At 37.5% G+C, this 19,873-nt stretch overlaps 1 protein-coding gene across 2 annotated transcripts; it reads right to left on the reverse strand.

Moving 5' to 3' along the window:
* Positions 1–3,903: 3,903 nt before the first annotated feature.
* LOC104897097 (hypothetical protein) lies at positions 3,904–19,290 on the reverse strand. 2 transcript variants are annotated; one of them, XM_010683918.4, is made up of 15 exons: positions 18,485–19,290; positions 18,171–18,396; positions 16,744–16,989; positions 15,439–15,573; positions 15,000–15,124; positions 14,416–14,555; positions 13,800–13,870; positions 12,340–12,501; positions 7,414–7,500; positions 7,119–7,292; positions 6,859–6,903; positions 5,517–5,873; positions 4,723–4,888; positions 4,561–4,687; positions 3,904–4,483 (listed from the first exon to the last, which is right to left on the reverse strand). In XM_010683918.4, exons 1-13 carry the CDS (start codon positions 19,087–19,089, stop codon positions 4,787–4,789), a joined length of 2,475 nt encoding a protein of 824 aa, XP_010682220.2. In that variant the 5' UTR covers positions 19,090–19,290; the 3' UTR covers positions 3,904–4,483; positions 4,561–4,687; positions 4,723–4,786. The 2 variants fall into 2 exon arrangements, with proteins under 2 accessions (XP_010682220.2, XP_057252016.1); XM_057396033.1 differs by having other exon boundaries at positions 4,561–4,888.
* Between the last annotated feature and the right edge of the window lie 583 nt (positions 19,291–19,873).

Here is a 19,873-nt window from a genome sequence, read left to right on the forward strand (position 1 = left end):
TTGACCCAACCCGACCTGATTGCCAGCCCTAATAAATTTCCAGCAATTTTAAAATATTTTAAAGCTTCTTAAAAAGTGTTTAAAAACCCTCTTAAACATTCAAACTTCAACTCTTAGCAGTGTCCTCTAGTATATTACTACCATATTAGTCATTAAAAACCCTTAAAAATCCATACTTTGAAATTTAAAAGTCCATCATAAGTATGCCAATAGAAATTCCAGCAACATATAACATCTTTAAAATCCTTTTTAAACTTACTTTATTATATAATTTTAATACCATAATAGATCTATGATGAAATCATTTATTTACAACGGAAAGGTATACAAAGTCAACATATTTCAATGAATATAATCAGATTTATGGCTACACAAACCGTTGAGGTAGTTCTAGATCTCATCCAAAACCAGTTACTTGTTTCATGGATTTAATTTGTGCCGCAGATCCTGCTCGAGAAACCGAAATACCCATATTAATAGTTGGTCTGATTCCAACATTGAATAGATCGGCTGATAAGAATATTAACATGGTTTATGATAAATAAACCCTTATAGTCCGCTTTAAAAGTTGTCCTTATCAAATTTGTGTTAGACTCACTCTCCCAACCATGAGTCATGTCAACTCCTTTGGGATCCTCTTGAGGATGGGGTGATGCTACAAGCATCTCCTTGAAAGGAAAATTAACTTAGCCAAGAGGCTTGACTATTAGAGGTTTGACATGCAAGGGCTGACCAAGCAGAGACATGCTCTGGTCAGCCGACTGGCTCATCTGTTGAGCATTATCAACAATCTTGGGTTGCTCGTTAGAATCCATATCTGAAGAAGGGGTAGAAGAGATGTACTTATATGTTCGAAAAAGGGAAGTCATTAAAGGGAGAGTGTGAGAAGAGAAGAGAGCAGAAGAGGCGTCTACCAAAAGTCAGAGGGAATACTTTTACCTTGAAAAGGAGGGGAACTGTGAAGGTCCGCTGACGAGATATAGGAATCGACAATTAGGGTTTGGAAAACTAGATAGGAAAGGTATCAGAGATAAATTCAAAGGATGATGAGGTGATAGCAAAGAAAAGTGATATGTTTGAAGCGGGTAAACAATCTACTTATAGACAAAGATAGAGGTGGCACGACTCACTCAATGAATTTGATTCCTAATTCATAAGTAAGAACATTGGACATAACTACCTAGTAGTGGCCGAGACATGATAATTGAGGGCCACGTCTGAGAAACCACTTCACTCTCTTATGAACAACTATCATAACAGTTGTGCATAATCATGGCCATAATTGATACCAAGAAAGGAATCATTGCCTTCACAATTGACCAATCTCGAGTTGTTCCAAAATCAAATATAAAACCATTATCCTATAACGAGACAACGGGTCTGGGGAAAAATTGTTGGGGTCTACATATCGGCCCAAGCCCATATCGGGTAGTTAAAAGGCTATGGTGAAACAATCAGGCCTAAAGCAAGGAAAGTGGAGGTAAAGATTCATAATGGGCCGGCTAAAAGCCTCCTAGACCTATTCTCAACTATATATAGTCTATTTAGCATCAAATGAAAGCTAACTTCAACTAGGGGTGTGGATTATCGTATATCGGGTCCGATCTTGAAATTTCGGATTACACAAAAATCGATTCAATTTTTTTGGATATCCGAGGTTTTCGATCCGAATCTTCGAAATTAATTAAAGTTATGCTATAAGTTCTGTTGTGGTGTTGCCCAGCCCAAATGCACCAAGACTACTAGTATTATTTGTTGCTTTGAATGCCTCATTACTATTACTACCACTTAAACACTGAATAAATATTTATTATTGTACATTGTATTAAGCCTCAAAAAGTTTAACATTGATTTTAATATAGAGGCCCAATCATATTACGAATCCCATGAAAGAAAGTTAATAGAAGTCAAAGATTAATTCAATTCTTTAAGAGATAGAAGTCAAGCAAAGATGAAGAAACGAGCAGCTAATAACATGATCATGGGACGATGCTACGTGAATATCAAGAACGTGCATACTTCAGCGCCAAAAAAATAGTTATGATTTGAATCAAAGATGATTCAAATCATTTCCCTCCAAAAGATGCATGGAAGTTATGTAGCACATTGGTATATAAATACAAGGGAGATGATCAAGCAAAAGACAAACACAACACACAACAACTTGCAACTTACTTTCTAGTGTAGCCTTAGCCTAGCCTAGCCAACCCCCTTCTAGAATCATAGCTTAGTTCTTAGATTTAGAGCATTACTAGTGACGAGTTTGTTCATCTATAATTTAAGCAGGAACTCATGGAGGTAATCATCTTTATGTTTTCGTTTAATTGTCCAGCCTGGATTATCCTCACACATGTGTTATAAAAGTTTATTCTAAAAGTTTGTGATGTGAATGGGAATATTTGGCTCTAATCAACGGATTAATTATTGCACGTCTTGTTCTATTTAATGTTTTTCGCCTGAATTTATTAGGCGTTGTAGTTTAACCAATTAGATTACAACAAAGTACGTTAGCAAGGTTTTATCAAATTAAAATTGGTAAACCCCAGGGACTAAGACTCTTGTGACATTCAATATCTAACTATTGGGTGTGCATTGACTAGTTTGCAAAGTTAACCAACTGATTTTGCACCAACAAGTTTTTTGGCGACCACGGTGGGAGGAGAAAGATTCATAATCAAATTGTGAAATTTCTTCTTTATAACTTTAACAATTTCACTGTTTAAAACAGCTATTGTTATTTTGCTTTAAATGTCGGATACACGTTCTCGAAGGAATAGGGAAGGTCCTAGAATTGAATCAAACTCCCAAAACATGGAAAATAATGATTTAATACCTTGAGAGACTAGGGTTCCAGAGATATAATTTTGGAAAAATATAATTCATCATAAATAATTTTAACTAACAACTACTCCCTCTATCTAAAATTACTAGCTACAATTTGTTTTTGCACAAGAATTTAGGAGACGATAAAAGTATTGTGGGGACCGTAACTCTATGGGAAAATGACAAATATTTGGCCAATATATGTAGGAAGAGGACAAAATAAAGGAAAATATTGGTATTGTCAAGTGGATCATAGTCACAAAAATTGAAAATGTAACAAGTAAAAAATAAAATAAAAAAAGTAATAAGTAATAAAAGGAGGGAGTAATTTACTAGTAATACTCCCTCAGTTCATATTTGTTCTTCTTAAATAGAATCTTTTTGGGTGAGGAAAAAGGTCAATTTAGGAAGAACAAATAGGAACAGAGAGAGTATACTTTGATCCAACTAATGTTCAAATAAAAAGATCATAATATACTCTTTTTTTAAGACAAGATGAAATCCCTTGCACAGTGGGGGAAGGGGGGATTGGGATCCCACTTTATAAGGGACAAGAATCAAACTCTTGTCACAAGGGTGGAAGGAGTGCCTCCAACCAAATAGGCCAACCTTAATTCTTAGATCATAATATACTTATATATAGTGCAATGATAGATGAGACAGCAAATGGGTGTGGATGATTAAGTTTTTTTTATTTTGTTCGTGGAAGATTTTGTGAATATGGGTCATGAGTCATGACATTTAATTTCAGAGGAGAAAGTTATAGAGAGGGAGGCATGAACTTGTTTTTTGTTCATCGGTGTGTAGGTTATCTCTTGACTCCACTCCCATGATCAAATTGCAAATCTCTGAGGCATCATAGATCACAAAAGAAGTGGTTCTGAGTTTTAGCACTTGAACCACATTATGCAATTACTCTAGAAATGAAGACCTCATTTAGCAATATTGAAAAGAAGTGGCCTGAGTTTCACAAATCATTGTCCTTAGCCATTACCTCTCTAGTAGAGTGCTTTGAGTTCAATCGTATAATCTTTCAAGAGTGTAGGAACATGAGCTATTTTTTGCAGGACAAGATTGTACTATCCAAAACTTGCCAAAATATCGATGGCAAGTCACTTCCATATCAATATTCTTATATGACATTTATACAATCAAACAGCTAATAGCTAATATCTGTCAACTATGTTATATTTTACCAAACATCATTATACAAATTAACATAAAGAATCTCCTAACAGCGAACAACTAACGAAATAAGTTATCAGCTAACTATTAGCTAATTGTCAAAGGTCATTTTCATATACTTAAATCTCCCATTTTTCAATGCAGCAAACTATGCAATCTTTTGTAATGGCAGACTAAAGAATACTCCTTTTGATTCCAATTCAATATCTTAAGACGATTGTTAACTTACGCGACTGCGGTGTTAGCCTACTTCCTTGAGACCTTGACGGTAAAATTTTGCCGGCTGGGAAACCGAAGAAAATGAGGTGAAAGAAATGCACGTAGAGAGATATGATTGGCTAAAGAATCAGCTGATGTGCCTTTTTTCGCTTCAGAATAAGTCCATCTCAGCATTCTGTACAGTGAAGTAATTTGCTGCAAGCAGCTTAATATCTAGTAGGGTTGCACTGTCTCTTACATATAAAGCTCTGTTATTCTGAAACAAGCAGGAACCAGCAGCATCAGTATGACACATAAGCCAGAAATAATACAGGTATCTGGGAGAAGGTTTACCTGGTTACATATATCCTTCCAATTATGGGTTTCATATATACATATTATCCATGTAGTGTTGTTGTTCTAAACATCTTTGTTCGATCTATGTAGCTATCCCAGCTTCCCCGACTCAGGAGGATGCAGGACATAGAAGCCACAATGGACTGACTTCCTTGAACTTTCTCTCCGTCCAGAATGAACAAGGAGTCCAAATTTGAATCCAATCACTTATGCACAAGAACAACTAATACTTGATAAGGGTTGATAAACAAGCATGAAGTTCTGTTAAGCAATGAAAGATCCAATTGAGGAGTTGCTCTCTTGGTAGCTCCAGAAGTAGCTCAGTCTGCCAGACATAGAGAGATTGATGCAGTGTGTTGCAGTCAAATAAGTTGAAAAGCTGTAATTAGGTGAAAACTAACCACGAACAACAGTATTCTGTAGACAAATAAGCTTCAGATATGCTTTTTCTAGGAAGTGGACAAGGTAACAGAACACGCTAAAGATGGTCAGGCCACATTAACACTCATTCTTTGGAATTGCTTATGCTCCTTTTTTTTTTCCAGTCCGTAAGTTTCTTTTTTCTTCTAAATATATATGATTACAGAAATGAAAAGAATTCAAAATATCAGAGTGCGTTATAACTTTTTCATTTTTCATCTCCAGTTCTGTTTTCCATCCCCAAATTACATATAGGTGTAAAACAAGGATAAGGAGCTGGTGTTTTCTCTCTGCATTTCCTAACCTGAGAAGTAACTTATATATCTTGTAAGAGAGTCAATGAATTGGAAGTTTATTATCAGATGACAGTCCATTTATATACAAATTGTGTAAAAGCGAAAATCGAAGATAAAAGGAAGTTTAATGCCCCGATGAAACATATAGTAGAGGTAGATTAGATAACAAAAAAAAGTTTTACATCACTTTAACATAGAAAGCATATAGCAAAAAACAATTGTGAGTACGACAATTACCTTTATTTGTCCAGCATCATAGATCAGTGAACTACGCAGAACGTCAGAACCCATCGAATCCTTGATCAGTCCGAAAACACTTCTAGTCATGTTTGTATCCATTCCAACCATCCTTCCTGTGGCATAAATTCGGTTAATCCCAAGATCTGCAGCCATTCTTCTAACATAAAGTTTCTTTAACAGAATCTCCATTGAGTGAGGCTCTTTTCCGTATTGCCTGCGCAGATCCTCTGAAAATTGAACTAAACTTAAGATATCCTTCTCTGCTGCCTTCTCAGCATCATTTATTAATTCCATGGGATTCTCCAGATAATTGATGTACTCAGAAGAGAGATGTGGATTTATATTTATATCAAGCTGAAAGGGAAATTGAAGACAAGCAGTTAGAGAGAAATATGCAGCTAAGGATGGTTGAATCATAGATTGCTTGTCATCAAAGCTCTTCTAGAATAAAAGCTAGCGCTATACGGATACTTTTTACTCACATATAATGCATATACTTCATTGTTCCATAGGTTTACTTGAAGTATATGGTGGCCACTGACCACCATATACAGAGCGTATTTACTAAATAGCAAATTCCACAAGAATATCACTAAGGACTCCAGATTCGAGATATTCTTTGGCTTACCTTAAATTGTTTGAAGTAAACAGGAACATGGGATTTCCATCACTGTCTTCACAAGAAAAAAGGGGAAATTTCCGGTACTGAAAAACTTCCAAGTAAAGAATTTCTGATTGTGGGATGGAATATGGGTCAGAAATTAGAACGTAACACCAGCATTTTGATAAGAAAAGATGATCAGTAGCAGAGTTGGATATATTAATGGAAAAGCTACTGAGCTACCCAATATATAACTCCCTGTAAGAGCAAGCACCAAGGGAAGCCAAGACAATCACTTTATTGGAAGTTTCTGGTCAGATTCTACTTGAAGTATATGGTGGCATTCCTGCAACCTATTAGCTCAAATTGCAGACTAAAAGACTCGAAAATTTGCTTTCTGTTGTTCCATAAAACAGAATCCTCTCTGTTCAGAAACTCCTAGTCATCCTAATAATAAGTTTTCACATGCTATTGAAGCATTATTGGTGCTTTTGACAGGAAAGAAATATCATCACATCCAATTTAATGCCATTGCTTAAAAGTATATGCAATACTTCCACACTTGTCGCTTATACAACATTGTGATGCAGTTATCTTAAAAGGTTTACAGAACTAAAGTACCATTGGCACACTTGAATTAGTTATTGCTTGTTATTTTGGCAAAATTCTGATCCACAACTGTAAACAGTTGCTTGTACTACTAACATAATATGTTCAATGAAAAGCATTTAGAAGTACCTGAACATTTTGGTAAGGAATAGATTTGATACGGTGTTCCTCAACCTGCAAGACAAGATCAGAATCATAATTTAATTAGACAGAGCTAAAGGCTTTTCAAGGTAGGCTATTCTAAATACCTAAATGAATATCACAAAGTATAGCTGAGAGTGAGACAAAGACACTGGGAATTCATTCTTCGATAAGGGGCAAGAAGAGATGATAATAAAGCAGGTAAATATTATGAATGACAGATCAATTGAAGGTATTAGACATATAACCTTGGACAAGCTCTCAAAAAGCATCTCAAAAAAGAGATCAATGCCCACATTGCCTACATCGCCTGTTTGCTGCTCACCAAAAATATTACCAAAACCTCTAATTCCCATGTCTCTTTCAGCAAGCTGAAAGCCTTGGCCAAGTTCACGGCACTCTTCAAGGGCTGAAAGTCTCTCCTACAGGTGAAAGCGTAATTATCTCAATAACCTCAATTTTGAATTTAAGGCACATAAACAAAAAAGATATAAGGACGTATTTACAAAGGTCGCTACAGATGAAATCGAAAAAGCAACACACCAGCGCTTGATCAGACAGTAGAGATTTATCAGGGTAGAACATGTATGCGTAAGCTTCTTTATCTGCTCTGCCCACCCTTCCTCGCAGCTGTAGAGTTGTAATTGGGGTGAAAATAGAGAGAGCAACAAAAAATAATAAGTACGAAATATAGCCATTTCTACTTCCGAAACATGCTACAGGAACGTAAGTGGATGTAAATCAACCAAACTGGAAGCTAATTTCTTTTTTTCGCATCAAATATAAGCCCATTTCTGGCAGTTGCCACAGTGCGCTGCAATTGTTATCAATGTAATATTTGCAAGCATTTGATGAACTATCTACCACCCTCTCAAATTTCACAAAGAGGTCTCCCAGATGCGAAGTCAATGTTCCAGATGAAGTCTCAGACACAAAAAAAAAAAAAAAAAAAAAAAAAAAAAACTAAGGGCCCGATCATATTATTGTGGTTTTCTGCTTTTTGGTTTTTTGATTTTCAAAGTCATATGATATATGTCCTATAATGAATAAAAAATTAGTCAAATTTATTGGGAACATGATTTTGAAAACTGACAACTGAAAAGTAACACTTTTCTGGTTTTCAGTTTTTGGCTTTTAGTTTTTAAAAAAAACTGAAAACTGAAAACAAAAAAAGACAAGGAACGGGACCTAAGATAGTGATTGACAGGCTACATTAATTTGACGACTGCTGCGCAGACCATGCTTTGGTTAAAGACCCATGCATTAAATTCCCTTAGATTAGACCTATCAAATGGGTCGGGTGGGCGGGTTACAGGTTGGATCTACACGGGTTGGGTGAAATACGGGTCGGGTTATGCGGGTTAGGGGTTGGTATACTTATCAAAAGAGCCTTTTCAGCATCTGTTTTTACTTGATTGTTAAAGGAGGTGTGAAACATTTTCACTCTTAGAGTAACTATATTATATTATTATCCTTAATATCACATCACAATCATATATGCAACATATAATGCCACTTGAACTAATATAATAATTAAAAATTTATTATGACGATACTAACCGAACATGACTAGTGAACAAGTGGTCCTACTCGCCGGATGAACAACTGACCCAAACAGACTCGACGAAAGCCTCCAATGTATAATTAGACCATAACTTTCAATTTCTACCTAAGAAATTAAATTCAACAGCAAAGCACAGGTAAAGTAACCAACAAAGAAAAGACAGTAATGAAATTACAAATTAAGATAGTCAAAGTACATAAGAGATCATCCAAACAAAATAAAATATGGTCCAAAAGATGTTGTCTCTCAAATAGTTCAAGAAAAACAAATACAAAAGAGTCTTATTAAAACATGGAGAAAGACTTAGTTATTAGACTCATCTCTTGCCAATTCCATCTCGTTGTAATCGTCATCATTAACACTAACTTGAGGAATTGCAAAACTCAACCCCTCAATGTCTTGCTTATCTCGAGGTCCCAATGGTCAATTAGCTCCAACCATTCTTGGATCAACTCTAGGTGTAGTAGCTTTCCGGCAAGGTTGTGGGGCAATGGCTGAGAGCAACAACCATCTAATGGTGGTTTGAAAATTGAAACCAGTAGATTTTTGGTAGATGAGGAATTGAGAACTTAGAGAGAGAGTGTGTGTAAAGGGAGGGCGGAAAAACGGAAAGCAAAATGGGGTTTGCGTTTTTTTGGGGGATTTTTGATTTTGCAGGTTTTCCTTTTTTTTTTCCAATAATTACCCTTGACCTGTTGGTTCGGCCCGAACCCGACTCGTTTTGACTCGCAAATTTACGAGTTAAATGTGTTCGAGACAAAAGGTTACGTGTCTAAAAAAAATCATGTATATGACCCCCAAAACTGGATCGGGTTTACAGGTCGGGTCATTTTTGACGGGTGTACCATAGATGTCTATTCCCTCCATCCCACAATTGTGTGAACACTTTCCGTTTATGTTTCTCTCAAGTTAGTTTGAACACTTTCATATTTGGCATGGTCTTACTATTACTATAATATTTCTTTTACACCCCTTTATGCCCCACACTCTACTTTTATCAATAAAAAATCACCCAACTTTCTCTCTCCAATAAAAAATACCCCACCAACTCCTACCACATCAACTTTTTTAATAAAATAACATATGATAACCACACTACAACTTATAACTATAAACTATGTGTCCCAACAAGTGTACAGATCTTTCTGGACGGAGGGAGCAAAATTCAAATTTATGTTGATGCTCGGAATTAAAAGATTCATCGTCAGTAGTAACACTATAGCTCCCTATTTTACCTCGTATCCATCCAATCAAATAAGGGGAATTCCTGTAAATCAACAAAATAGAAAACCCACACTATTGACACTGATGTTGACTCAAAAAGGCATTAATCTATCGCATTTTAGTTAGATATACTTAGTGTTATGTCCTAATATTTGCCTAAGCTGGAAAGTGCAGGTAGGATGTTTGTCGTTACTATCTGGCACGCAGCTAGGAAGAATCAGGTAGCAGCTACAGCAAGCATTTACAAATTCCGGAAGGTAATTCAACAAGAAAGCATTGGATACTAATCAGGACTAAGTCAAAGGGCGTTGCTTCAGCAGTCATGCCTAAAAGGTAGGGCGCGAGCAGCAGTTGAGCAGAAGATTGGAGTATCCCTCGATTTTAGGAGGATATGGCAAGATAGTAGGAGTTAGTTACAAAACGGCTACCTGATTTAATTAACAAATTCTACGTTGCTGGCTACGCTATTGGTTTCGCGCTTTTGATATGGCTGGTGGCGCCAGTCACTTTTCTTCTGGGTCTGGGCCTTTCGATCATAGTTGGGCTCGCTTCCATACCTGGACACCTCGTCTTCTTCGACGCGGATTTCAGCCATAGCTCTGGCTCTAACTTCCTCGAACGTGCTACACGGTACCTGGTCAATTCATAATATAACCTAGATTTGTATGTTAGGCCCCTCCTGAACGCTTCGATAGCAGTAGGAACATCTAAGCTTTTGACTGAGATCATCTCCTTGTTGAACCGGTCCAGGTACTGCCTCACAGCTTCATTTGTCTTGTGAGTAATGCGATACATGTAGAATTTGTTAATTAAAGCAGCGAAGTTTTGGATACCACCTGGTTTTAGGCTGATCAGCCACTGCAAGGCTGGTCCGGATAAGGTGGCTCCAAAGGATTTGCACATGGTAGCTTCCAGGAGGTGCTCAGGAATGGATAGAGTCCACATCTTTTGCTTGTATTGCGCCACATGATCGTAGGGATCCGCAGCTCCGTCATACAGCTTGTGAGGCTGGGTCACATTGATCTTCTTAGGGATCCTAGCCCTCGCAATTTCATCCACGAAGGGGGACTGCGCATAGCCATTGGGAGATTCTTCAGCCACGGGAGTTGGTGCTCCACGTAACTTTGCCAGCATGCGAAGTATCTTTCTGTTCTGAGACTCTAGGAACGCCATTTTCTTAGCGGCAGGATCTGCTTCTTCTTCTTCTTCGTCAGACCTGGCCTCTTCGTCCTCGCCTTCGCTGGCGCCAGAATCCTCGAGATTGAGATTACGGGGCGTCAATCCCTGGCCACGGGGCTTGGGTGTTTTGTTGCTTTTGACAGACTCTAGCTCCTTCCTGAGACTATCAATAGTCTGCTGAGTTTCAGATTGATTGCGGCGAAGATCTTCCTGAGCCTTCAGCAAAGCAGCCTTCATCATTTCGGCGGTATCATCAGCCATCTTTTTCTAGAATGAAATGAAGGTATTTTCTTTTTGAGATTTTTATGAGAGTTTAGCTGTAGAGCCCCACGGTGGGCGCCAAACTGTTTATGCCAAGGTAGGAAGATGCAATGAAGATGGTGACAATAAGCAAAGAGTTATCAATTCCAACCAGAACTTAGTATTGTATTATTACCAAATACAGCTTCTACAAGGTAGGAAGATGAGTGGGACTTCTAATTTCCTCCTTGCTTATTTTGGTTCTCTTTCCATAATTCTTCCTAGTTTATAGATGTTTATGCCTTATGTATATGTGTTTGCTCACATTCTCATCATAATGTCATATTAACTGATATTGCTTTTGTGCAAAAAAAAAAAAATTAAGACGAGGAAAAGGCCATAATAACTTGCATTTGGCTATTTGTTTTCTCTGCGGTCCATAAAGTTACTCTTTGCGAACAAATGACTTCCTAAGATATTCACAACGTAACTCGAATTGCCATTACTTAAACATCGAACACTTATCACTTGGGATGACATGAATCCACAAAAATGTAGAAACTGAGTTTGAGTGGACTATGAAAAAGAAAAATTAAACCAAAAAAAAGAGAAAGAGCACGAATGAATATCTTCTCAATACTTGGGAGAGTAGGTAGCTAAGAGTCGGCATAGAGTCTTGTAGTTGTACTTGTACCAATGAGGCAATGATGCAAAGTCGGATAGGGTCAAGAGGCAGGTCTAGAATGTTGGGAGAAGAATTTATAACTCCAAAAAAAGGGCAAATGCAATTATGTTGGCTGAAATCTGGAAAATCCAGTAGTTATTTTGAAAAGATGGGCTTGCAAATATTCTCCTAAGGTCATCAGAACATGTAACAAATACTGCTCTCTTGGGAAAAAAAAATTGTAAGAAGCAAGCAATGTGAACGCTTCATTTAGGTTTGCCTTTATCTTAAAAGGTCAAAATCCTCAACAATGCAATTGGTCACACCACCAGAATAAAAAAATACAAATGGGAGAACCAAAAGGCAATACTGAACATGCTGAATTGCACTGAAGTATTCAGAATAAGCTAAAGCATATACAATTAAGCAAAAAAAAAAAAAAGGAAACTAAAGCATATACAAGATATAATGCGCAACAGCCACAGAAAATAAAGGCATCACATCCTTATGAACTCCTTATGTCTAGAACTGTAAAGCATCAAAACACATAAAAGAATACAGGTCATAACACAGTTTGAGCAGGAAGTAATTAACATGCCTGATATAGCTGTGCCAGTCCGAATTGCTGAACATCCTGAATAATGATAGTGTTTGCATTTTGAATGTCCAATCCGCTTTCCACTATATTCGTACATATAAGAATTTTTACTTTTCCCACAGAAAAGTTTTCCATTGTTTCCTCAAGCTGTTTTGAGTATTGCTACAACAAAAAGAAAGAACACAAAATGTGAGAAGTCAATGCTAAATAATATGAACAACAGGCCAATCATGCACAACAGGCAAGTGAATCAAACTGAGGCATGGCTAGCTTCTCAACCACACTCGAATGAGAAAATATAACTTCAAGAGCCACCATAGAAAATCTGAAAAGGTTATGCTTAAAAATCAGGACAGTGCATCACATGTTTTTTGAAGTCTCACGACCTACTTTTCAGATGTGTTCCAGCTGCAACTGTTCAATACATCTTCAATATTTGAAGCTCCGATTGTAACTATTGTACTCAAATTGCATTGTTCTCAACCTTACATGCACAGAATATTATACATAAATAAATGATAATCTTCAGCGTTCGGATTTTACAGCAACAAAACATAATTTTTCAAATTGGTATCTCATATATTTAACTTCCATTCTGGTTGAAGAAAAAAAATTATTTGTATTTATCTAGATACCATTGAGTGTAGTAGAGTAAAAAGACGTACATATATTGTCATTGAAGTCGAGAGAACTCCAAATTCCCCTAATTCAATGACTAGAGAATCCAATCAGGAGGTAGACACTCAAAGAAGAATTAGAAAAAGAGTGTTTACCTTAAACAAAGAGATATGACAGGCTGGTACCATTTTGTGGGTTAGTCAGGCTAAAAAAAAAAGTATTGCCTAACCATAAATAAATACATGCTAAGGTATCAACGAGCAAGCAAGAAAAATGGCTATATTGATATGATTCTATATCATAAAGTATCGAAGCAATTAACAGGGTTGGCTCAAAATGGTCCAATTAATTTATTGGGATAGGCTAGCAACATCATTTAAGGTTTTTCTCTAAAGTAGTTGCAAAATATTTGTATCTGAAACAAAAACCTTCTTGAAGGAGACACACACACACACACACGCACATATGTATGTATATATATTGCTCTAAATTTTCCCTTCGGTGTTTGCATTTGATATCTCAAACCAAACTTATATTTGAGGGACATACAGTGAGCCTCAATAGATGCAAAGATCAGAAAATAATAAGGTGGCGGACTTTATTGCTATATCATGGGGGTTTTGGTTGGACTATTGGAATAAAACTACGAAATCCTCAGAGTTCAAGTCTTAATTGGACTTTTGTTGATGAAAGTAGTATTTCCAGCTTCTTTCTGGACTCATGCTTATAACGAAAATTTTCTCCCATCTAAATGAAGCTTCCATACCTTGAGTTAGATTAAAATACAGGACAAGTGGATGTTGACTGGCATAAAGGAGGGGGAAAAAAGAAAGATAGAACACCTTTCCATGAGCAATGGCTACTTCAACATCTGGAAATGATTGTTCAAGAAAACCCATGATTTCCTCAAGTCCTGCATAATAGCAACAGTTCCAGATTTTATAATTCCATACAGAGAGCGAAGACAAACCCAGCCAAAAGATCCCCATATAAACTAAAATTTTCTTCTATAGTTCTATCATGGTAATAGTGCTAAATGCTAATTGTGTCTCCACGACTTTTTTTATGGCACCTAAACAGCCATATGACATATATAAGTAAAGGATGTGGCTCCACCTTTCCATCAGCTTTTCGATTTACCAGCATATAACAACGCAAGCATCTTATAATATGCGTAGAGCAGTATACGAAAAGAAAATGTGTATTCTTATGTAATATTATTGAGCATTTCTTAAACTGATACTCCCTCTGTTACATTTTGATCCTTGAATGTCCTACTTGATATTTTAGCTTGTTTTAAATTGATAGTCTCCTTATCTATCACCACTCTGAGGCCTGAGCAGTCAATGCATAATCCCGGTAAAATTGATTACTACTGTGTCCTTTATAAATGTTCATTCTATGTCTGGTTTTCACCTAGGACAATCATAGTAATATGAAGGATGTATTATGATCTACCTTTTATACGAGGAAGAACATAGAAGACTTGGCCATCTCTGTCCAGCTCATATTTGATTGCCGACACTACTTTTTCTCTACTGAATGCTGAAAGCTGTGTCTTTATTGGTACTCTTTCTGGAGGAGGTGTAGAGATCAAACTGCAGACAAACCATGTAATCATCAAGCTGAGCTGCAGAAGAGGATCTGGAGAGATAAAAGCTATACATTCTACATGTGTTTCCTTCTTTTTTCTTTCATGTAAAATAACACCAGGAAAAGGGAGGGGTCCTCATCCCTTGTGTATATGTCAGATATCGACATGATGGTGTCTGACATCAAGCACCAAAAGTCGAAGATTTCAACAGCGCTAATGTGAAAGAATTAGAACTGATCTGGTAAAGTTAACATATTTCAAATTGAATGAATTCAGATCTTTTGATAACTATAACTGTTTCCTAAACTTCCACTTAAGCTAATTTGGTCATGGTCCTTTCCATGGCATGCAAAGACACCAGGTTGAACCAAACAGACATGTCCAACGAAAGGTACTTACTTTAAGATGAAGTGACTGCTTTCATTTGTATTCAAAGTGAAAACAATACCTAGCATCACGAAACCCTGTTAAAGCTAGATAAAGTGTCCGTGGTATCGGTGTCGCTGAAAGAGTGAGAACATCAACTGAAGTTTTGAAAGAAGCAATCTTCTCCTTTTGCTTGACACCAAACCTCTGCAAAGCAAAGAAAAATTGCATCACTGAAACAAGCCAGAGGCAGATAATCAACTACATACAAAAGGGAAGTCTCTTTCATAACAAGTAACTACTGGAAAATTGATATAAAACTAAAAGAATATTCCTGGCAGCTATATATTTATATTACTAGAATGGCGGATATAACAAATCCCAGATGATTATTTGTATTTTAGAAACTATTTAAAAAATAGCTTCATCAGTGATACACTTCCAACCATGAAAACAAGCAATGGATTGATGGCAAAGACATAAACATCATATAAAAGAAAGAATGATAAAAGAAGGCAAACCTGCTCTTCGTCAACCACAAGGAGGCCCAGATTATTATAAACAACGCGATTTCCAAGAAGGGAATGAGTTCCCACGATAACGTCCAATTCACCTTTCTTAATCATGCGCAAGTATTCCTCTTTCTCTCCTCTGGTCTGCAAAGGGGAAACCAGGTCTCAGTTGCAAAACAAAGATAAATTTAGGCACATGAAACGGCAGGTCAATTTCGCTAATCATGAAATTCTTTCTTGGTAAAGAAGAGGACATCAAGATACACCACTCATCATATTTTGGGTAAACATCATCACTTCAGCAGTCAGCTTCATTAAAACTCGATTAATCTGACCAACTTCTTTATGCAAAACCTTACTGACAAGTATTTTGGACCCAGGAAGGGGAGGAATTTCCGCTTTTTCTTTTTTTCTTTTTCTTTTTTTCTGGGGGGAGTTGGTTTTGGGGAGGGGGGGGGGGGGTTCTGTCAGAACTTAACAATCTGTTTTGCAATTGGAGGGAACTATAAGGCTCCAAGTATCTGGAAATATGTTCCTTATCCACGCATTCTCAAAATGTCTGGTTAACTGGTTTGAATATTTATCAATCCCACCCACAAGGGAGTGAGGGACCCAGTCCACTTCCTTTCCCTCCTATTATGTTCAATCAGTCATTGCCTTTCCCTCCTCGCCAGACCCTCTAATAAGTCTATACTTTCTCCAATGTAGCTATCTTATCTAGAGAGGCTTGTAAAATGGTGAAGGGCATAAACCTGTTTTTCTTCTTCACTTCTTCTATCACTAGAATCTGAGAACTCTCTTCTATCCACTCACACTGTCTTTCACAGTCTGAAAAACCAGGTCTTGACTTCTCATGTCTCCATCCCTACAACTCTTTCAATGTAATTTGACTGTCATTTGACAATCAAACAGGTAATATGCTTGAAAGTCTGATGTAGGCCAGAGGCATCTGCACTGATTTCATCACGAGAGCAAGACAAGCAAGTTGAGGAGAAACATTCCTAAATACCAGATTAAAATGCTACCAGTAGAAACCAATGAAAAAGAAACACAAAGGAAAAGATGCTAGTTTCTTAGGGTTGAACATTAAGTTTAGCTATTCAAAGTTCGAGCCTGTAATAAAAATAACCCTGATCAGATGAAGAGAACATCAGGCTTCCCTGATCCAGTCTCCATCTACGTAAGATAAAGAATATGACATCCATAAAGCATAGAAGACTGTGAATGCTGTTTAAATATGAAGTATTCAACATAAAATATGTCCATGATGTTATACTGATCCCATGATATTAAGCAAACTACAATTTGGCCTACCTGAAATCTGCTCAGAAGTCCAACTTTGACATTGTGATACTTGGAAAAACGCTCTGAAATAACTTCAAAATGCTGTTTGGCTAACACAATAGTTGGTGCTAGAACCATTGCCTGCTTGCCAGCTGAAACAACACAAAAGATCGCCCGTAATGCAACTTCAGTCTTGCCAAATCCAACATCGCCACAGATCAATCTGTCCATTGGTGTTTCTCTCTCTGTCAAATCCTTCTCTACATCAATAAAAGCCTGCAGAAAATGTCAAGGACTCTAACAAGAAGTATTTAGTATCAAGCAGCAAGTGTGCACTTGAATTTTGATTTAGATATAATTCAGCAGTGGTGTGCTGTGTGCATCTACTCATTCCATATGTCTTGTGCATCTAGGTAAATGGGGCCACAGACAAATTCCGTTGAAGCCCTCCTCTAATCTGGTTGAAAGGACCCCCACAAGAGATCCTGCCAACTCACAAACATAAGGGAAGAAAAAGTAGGAGTAAAGGCTCAATTCAACTTGAAATAAGTCAAGAATTGAGAAACTAATCACAAAAGCAAGGCACATAACCTCGGATAGTCTAGAAGATCTGTGGGTAGTTTGGCATGCATATTCAAATTTCAACATAAATTTTATACAAAGTTATTATTCTCCATTGATCTAAAACAGGTCAAGCTGCATGCAAAAGTTGCTTCAAGGCCTGGAGTTATGAAGGCACATGTGAGACTATAGAAACATTCAGGGGTAGGATTCACTGGGTTACTTGATAGCAAAGAACTGTCGCAACGATCTTTAGAAATCTTTTATACATTCTTTAAGGCTGATAAGCTTATGTAAGGGAAAGAAGTGAGATCTTATTTCTTGAGACAAGTGTACAGCATATTCCCACAATATCACCAGCAAAAGCCTTTGTGACCTTGTGTAGATATTTTGAATAAACCTCGCAAAGAATAGATACAGTTTGAGTTTTGCAACTATGGCCAAAAGAACAAATGAATGAAAAGGATATTCAAACTTTGAGATGCAACTCCACAAGAAAAGAGAAAGCCAATACACAAAAGAGAGCCACACTTACACAAGTAGAGAGACTTTCAGGCCAAGGATAACAAGGTAAAATTTAATTGGCTTCATTTAATTGGCTTCATCATGCTTACTTTAATAGTTATTTCCATTTTCTAATAGCAGCAGTACTTTCAAAGCACACCACCACACACCCCTTTTCCTCTAAAACAACAAATGCCAAAAAGGTTTATGAAAACTATATCGGAAACGAGTTTAGAAGTTCATGAGTTGTAGCAGTGAATTGTGAATAGCCATAGCCAATCAAGTAAGACCAGTAACAGTACTATGCAAAGGGACTTAAAATTTGCATTCATTCTCAAATCTCAATGTGAAGTAATGAAAAGTGGTTCCTCTACAAACAGAAGATGGTTCACCTGTTTCTGGTCTGGTGTAGGCTCGTAGAGAAACTGCGCAATAAACTCAGCCATTGCAGGACATTTCGGATATGGAGGCCTTCTCTGTTTAAGCCTATGTAGATATAATTCCATCAAATCAACTACCATTCTCTGGACAGCAACCTTTCCTTTAGTCCTCCTCTTTTCCCATGCACTTGTATCATTTATCTTACTAAGTGTTCGCGGATTTTTTGTTTCATTTGGACTGAAATACAAGAAAAGAAAAAACAATCAAAGAAAAGAAAAGAGAAGATACATTGAATTTTAAAGAGAAGGGATGATAGAAAATATACAGATTATATCGGTAGAGCATTCGCGACGCCTGCTTAACAGGAAGCTTAGCCATGCCATCTGCATACTCAATAAAGACATACTCAATAGGAGCTGTACCATCTTTTGGCACATCAAACTTAATCCCAACAAATCTTCCAATACCCACTTTCTTATGAACCACATAATCACCAGATTTTAGAGTATAAGGATCAACTTTATAACTAACTCCACCACTTTCTCCCACTTTTCTTTCCTTATTTACTCCTTTAAGCTTCTCTAGCCCTCTTTGCTGCTGCTGCCTCACAAGCTGAATATACTTGTCAGCCTCTTTGGAATCCAATGCCGGTTTTGTAGCGTCGCGAGTCCCATGATCACGCCTTATCCTCTCGTTTAAGGTGCTAATTGGGTCGGTCTCCGACTCAGAAAGCCTCTCCTTTCCTAGTGATGATTTGGTGGGGGAAACCCTTTCAGTGTAAACAGCATTGCAGATTGGAAATTGGGGTTTTTGAGATTGTCGACGACATGGGCATTTCAAGATGATGGAAATGGTGGCTATTTGAGGGGTTGAACCCAATTTGAAGCAGAAATCTGAATTTGGGAGGAGATGAAGTTTCGAAGCAGCCATTTTTACATGAAACAGGACTTTGTAGCAAAGAGAGGTCAAAGTGGGTTGTAGAATTTTGGAGGAGAGAGAATTGGTGATTTTGTGAAAGAATTGGAGTGAAGAATGGAGGGAGAAAAAATGGTGGGTTTTGAGAGGGTTTAAGTGGGAGGGAACAAAATGCCAACTGATAATGTAAATAATTTGTGGAGAAGAAGAAAATGAAGCTCCTTAAAATATCTAAAATGGCATATATATAGCTCATTCGCTAACAAGTCAAAGTACCGTTGACATACTTTTTTCGGTTATTTAACCATTTACTTCGATTTTTCATATATTCACCATATACTTCCGATTTTCCGAAAATATTTACCAAATACCCTTTCCTAACAGACATTAACTTGTCGTTAATGCTATTTACAATTTCGTCATTATTAATCCCAAACCCCTTACATAACCCATCCTTCCCTCCCCTCCCCTCCACCGCCGCAGCCCCCTCCCCCTTGCCAGCCCACCCCTCTCGCCTCCGCCACAGCCCCTACCCCCTCCCTCGCCAGCCCAGGCTAGACCTGGCAATCGGACCAATCGGATCGGATTCGGACCGGACCAATTCAGATCGCACCATTTTCGGATCAAGTTACATTCTGACTGGGATCGGACCGGATCGGACCGTTTTGGATTGGGTCATCGTTCGGACTATTATTTCGGGTCGGAATCGGACCGGACCAATTCAGATCGGACCGTTTTCGGATCAAGTTACATTCGGACCAGGATCGGACCGGATCAGATCATTTCGGATTGGGTCATC

Source organism: Beta vulgaris, chromosome 6, assembly GCF_026745355.1.
Source record: "Beta vulgaris subsp. vulgaris cultivar EL10 chromosome 6, EL10.2, whole genome shotgun sequence".
Lineage (NCBI taxonomy): Eukaryota > Viridiplantae > Streptophyta > Magnoliopsida > Caryophyllales > Amaranthaceae > Beta > Beta vulgaris.

What these genes read in the sequence shown, in the direction of transcription:
- LOC104897097 (XM_010683918.4), bottom strand. Translation starts at nt 19,089, where the DNA reads ATGGCTGCTTCGAAACTTCATCTCCTCCCAAATTCAGATTTCTGCTTC. An exon ending in ACAGGGTTTCGTGATGCTAG is followed by an intron (nt 14,556 to 14,999) that starts GTATTGTTTTCA and finishes GTTTGTCTGCAG; the next exon opens with TTTGATCTCTACACCTCCTC. An exon ending in TGTTCTTCCTCGTATAAAAG is followed by an intron (nt 13,871 to 14,415) that starts GTAGATCATAAT and finishes GCTATTATGCAG; the next exon opens with GACTTGAGGAAATCATGGGT.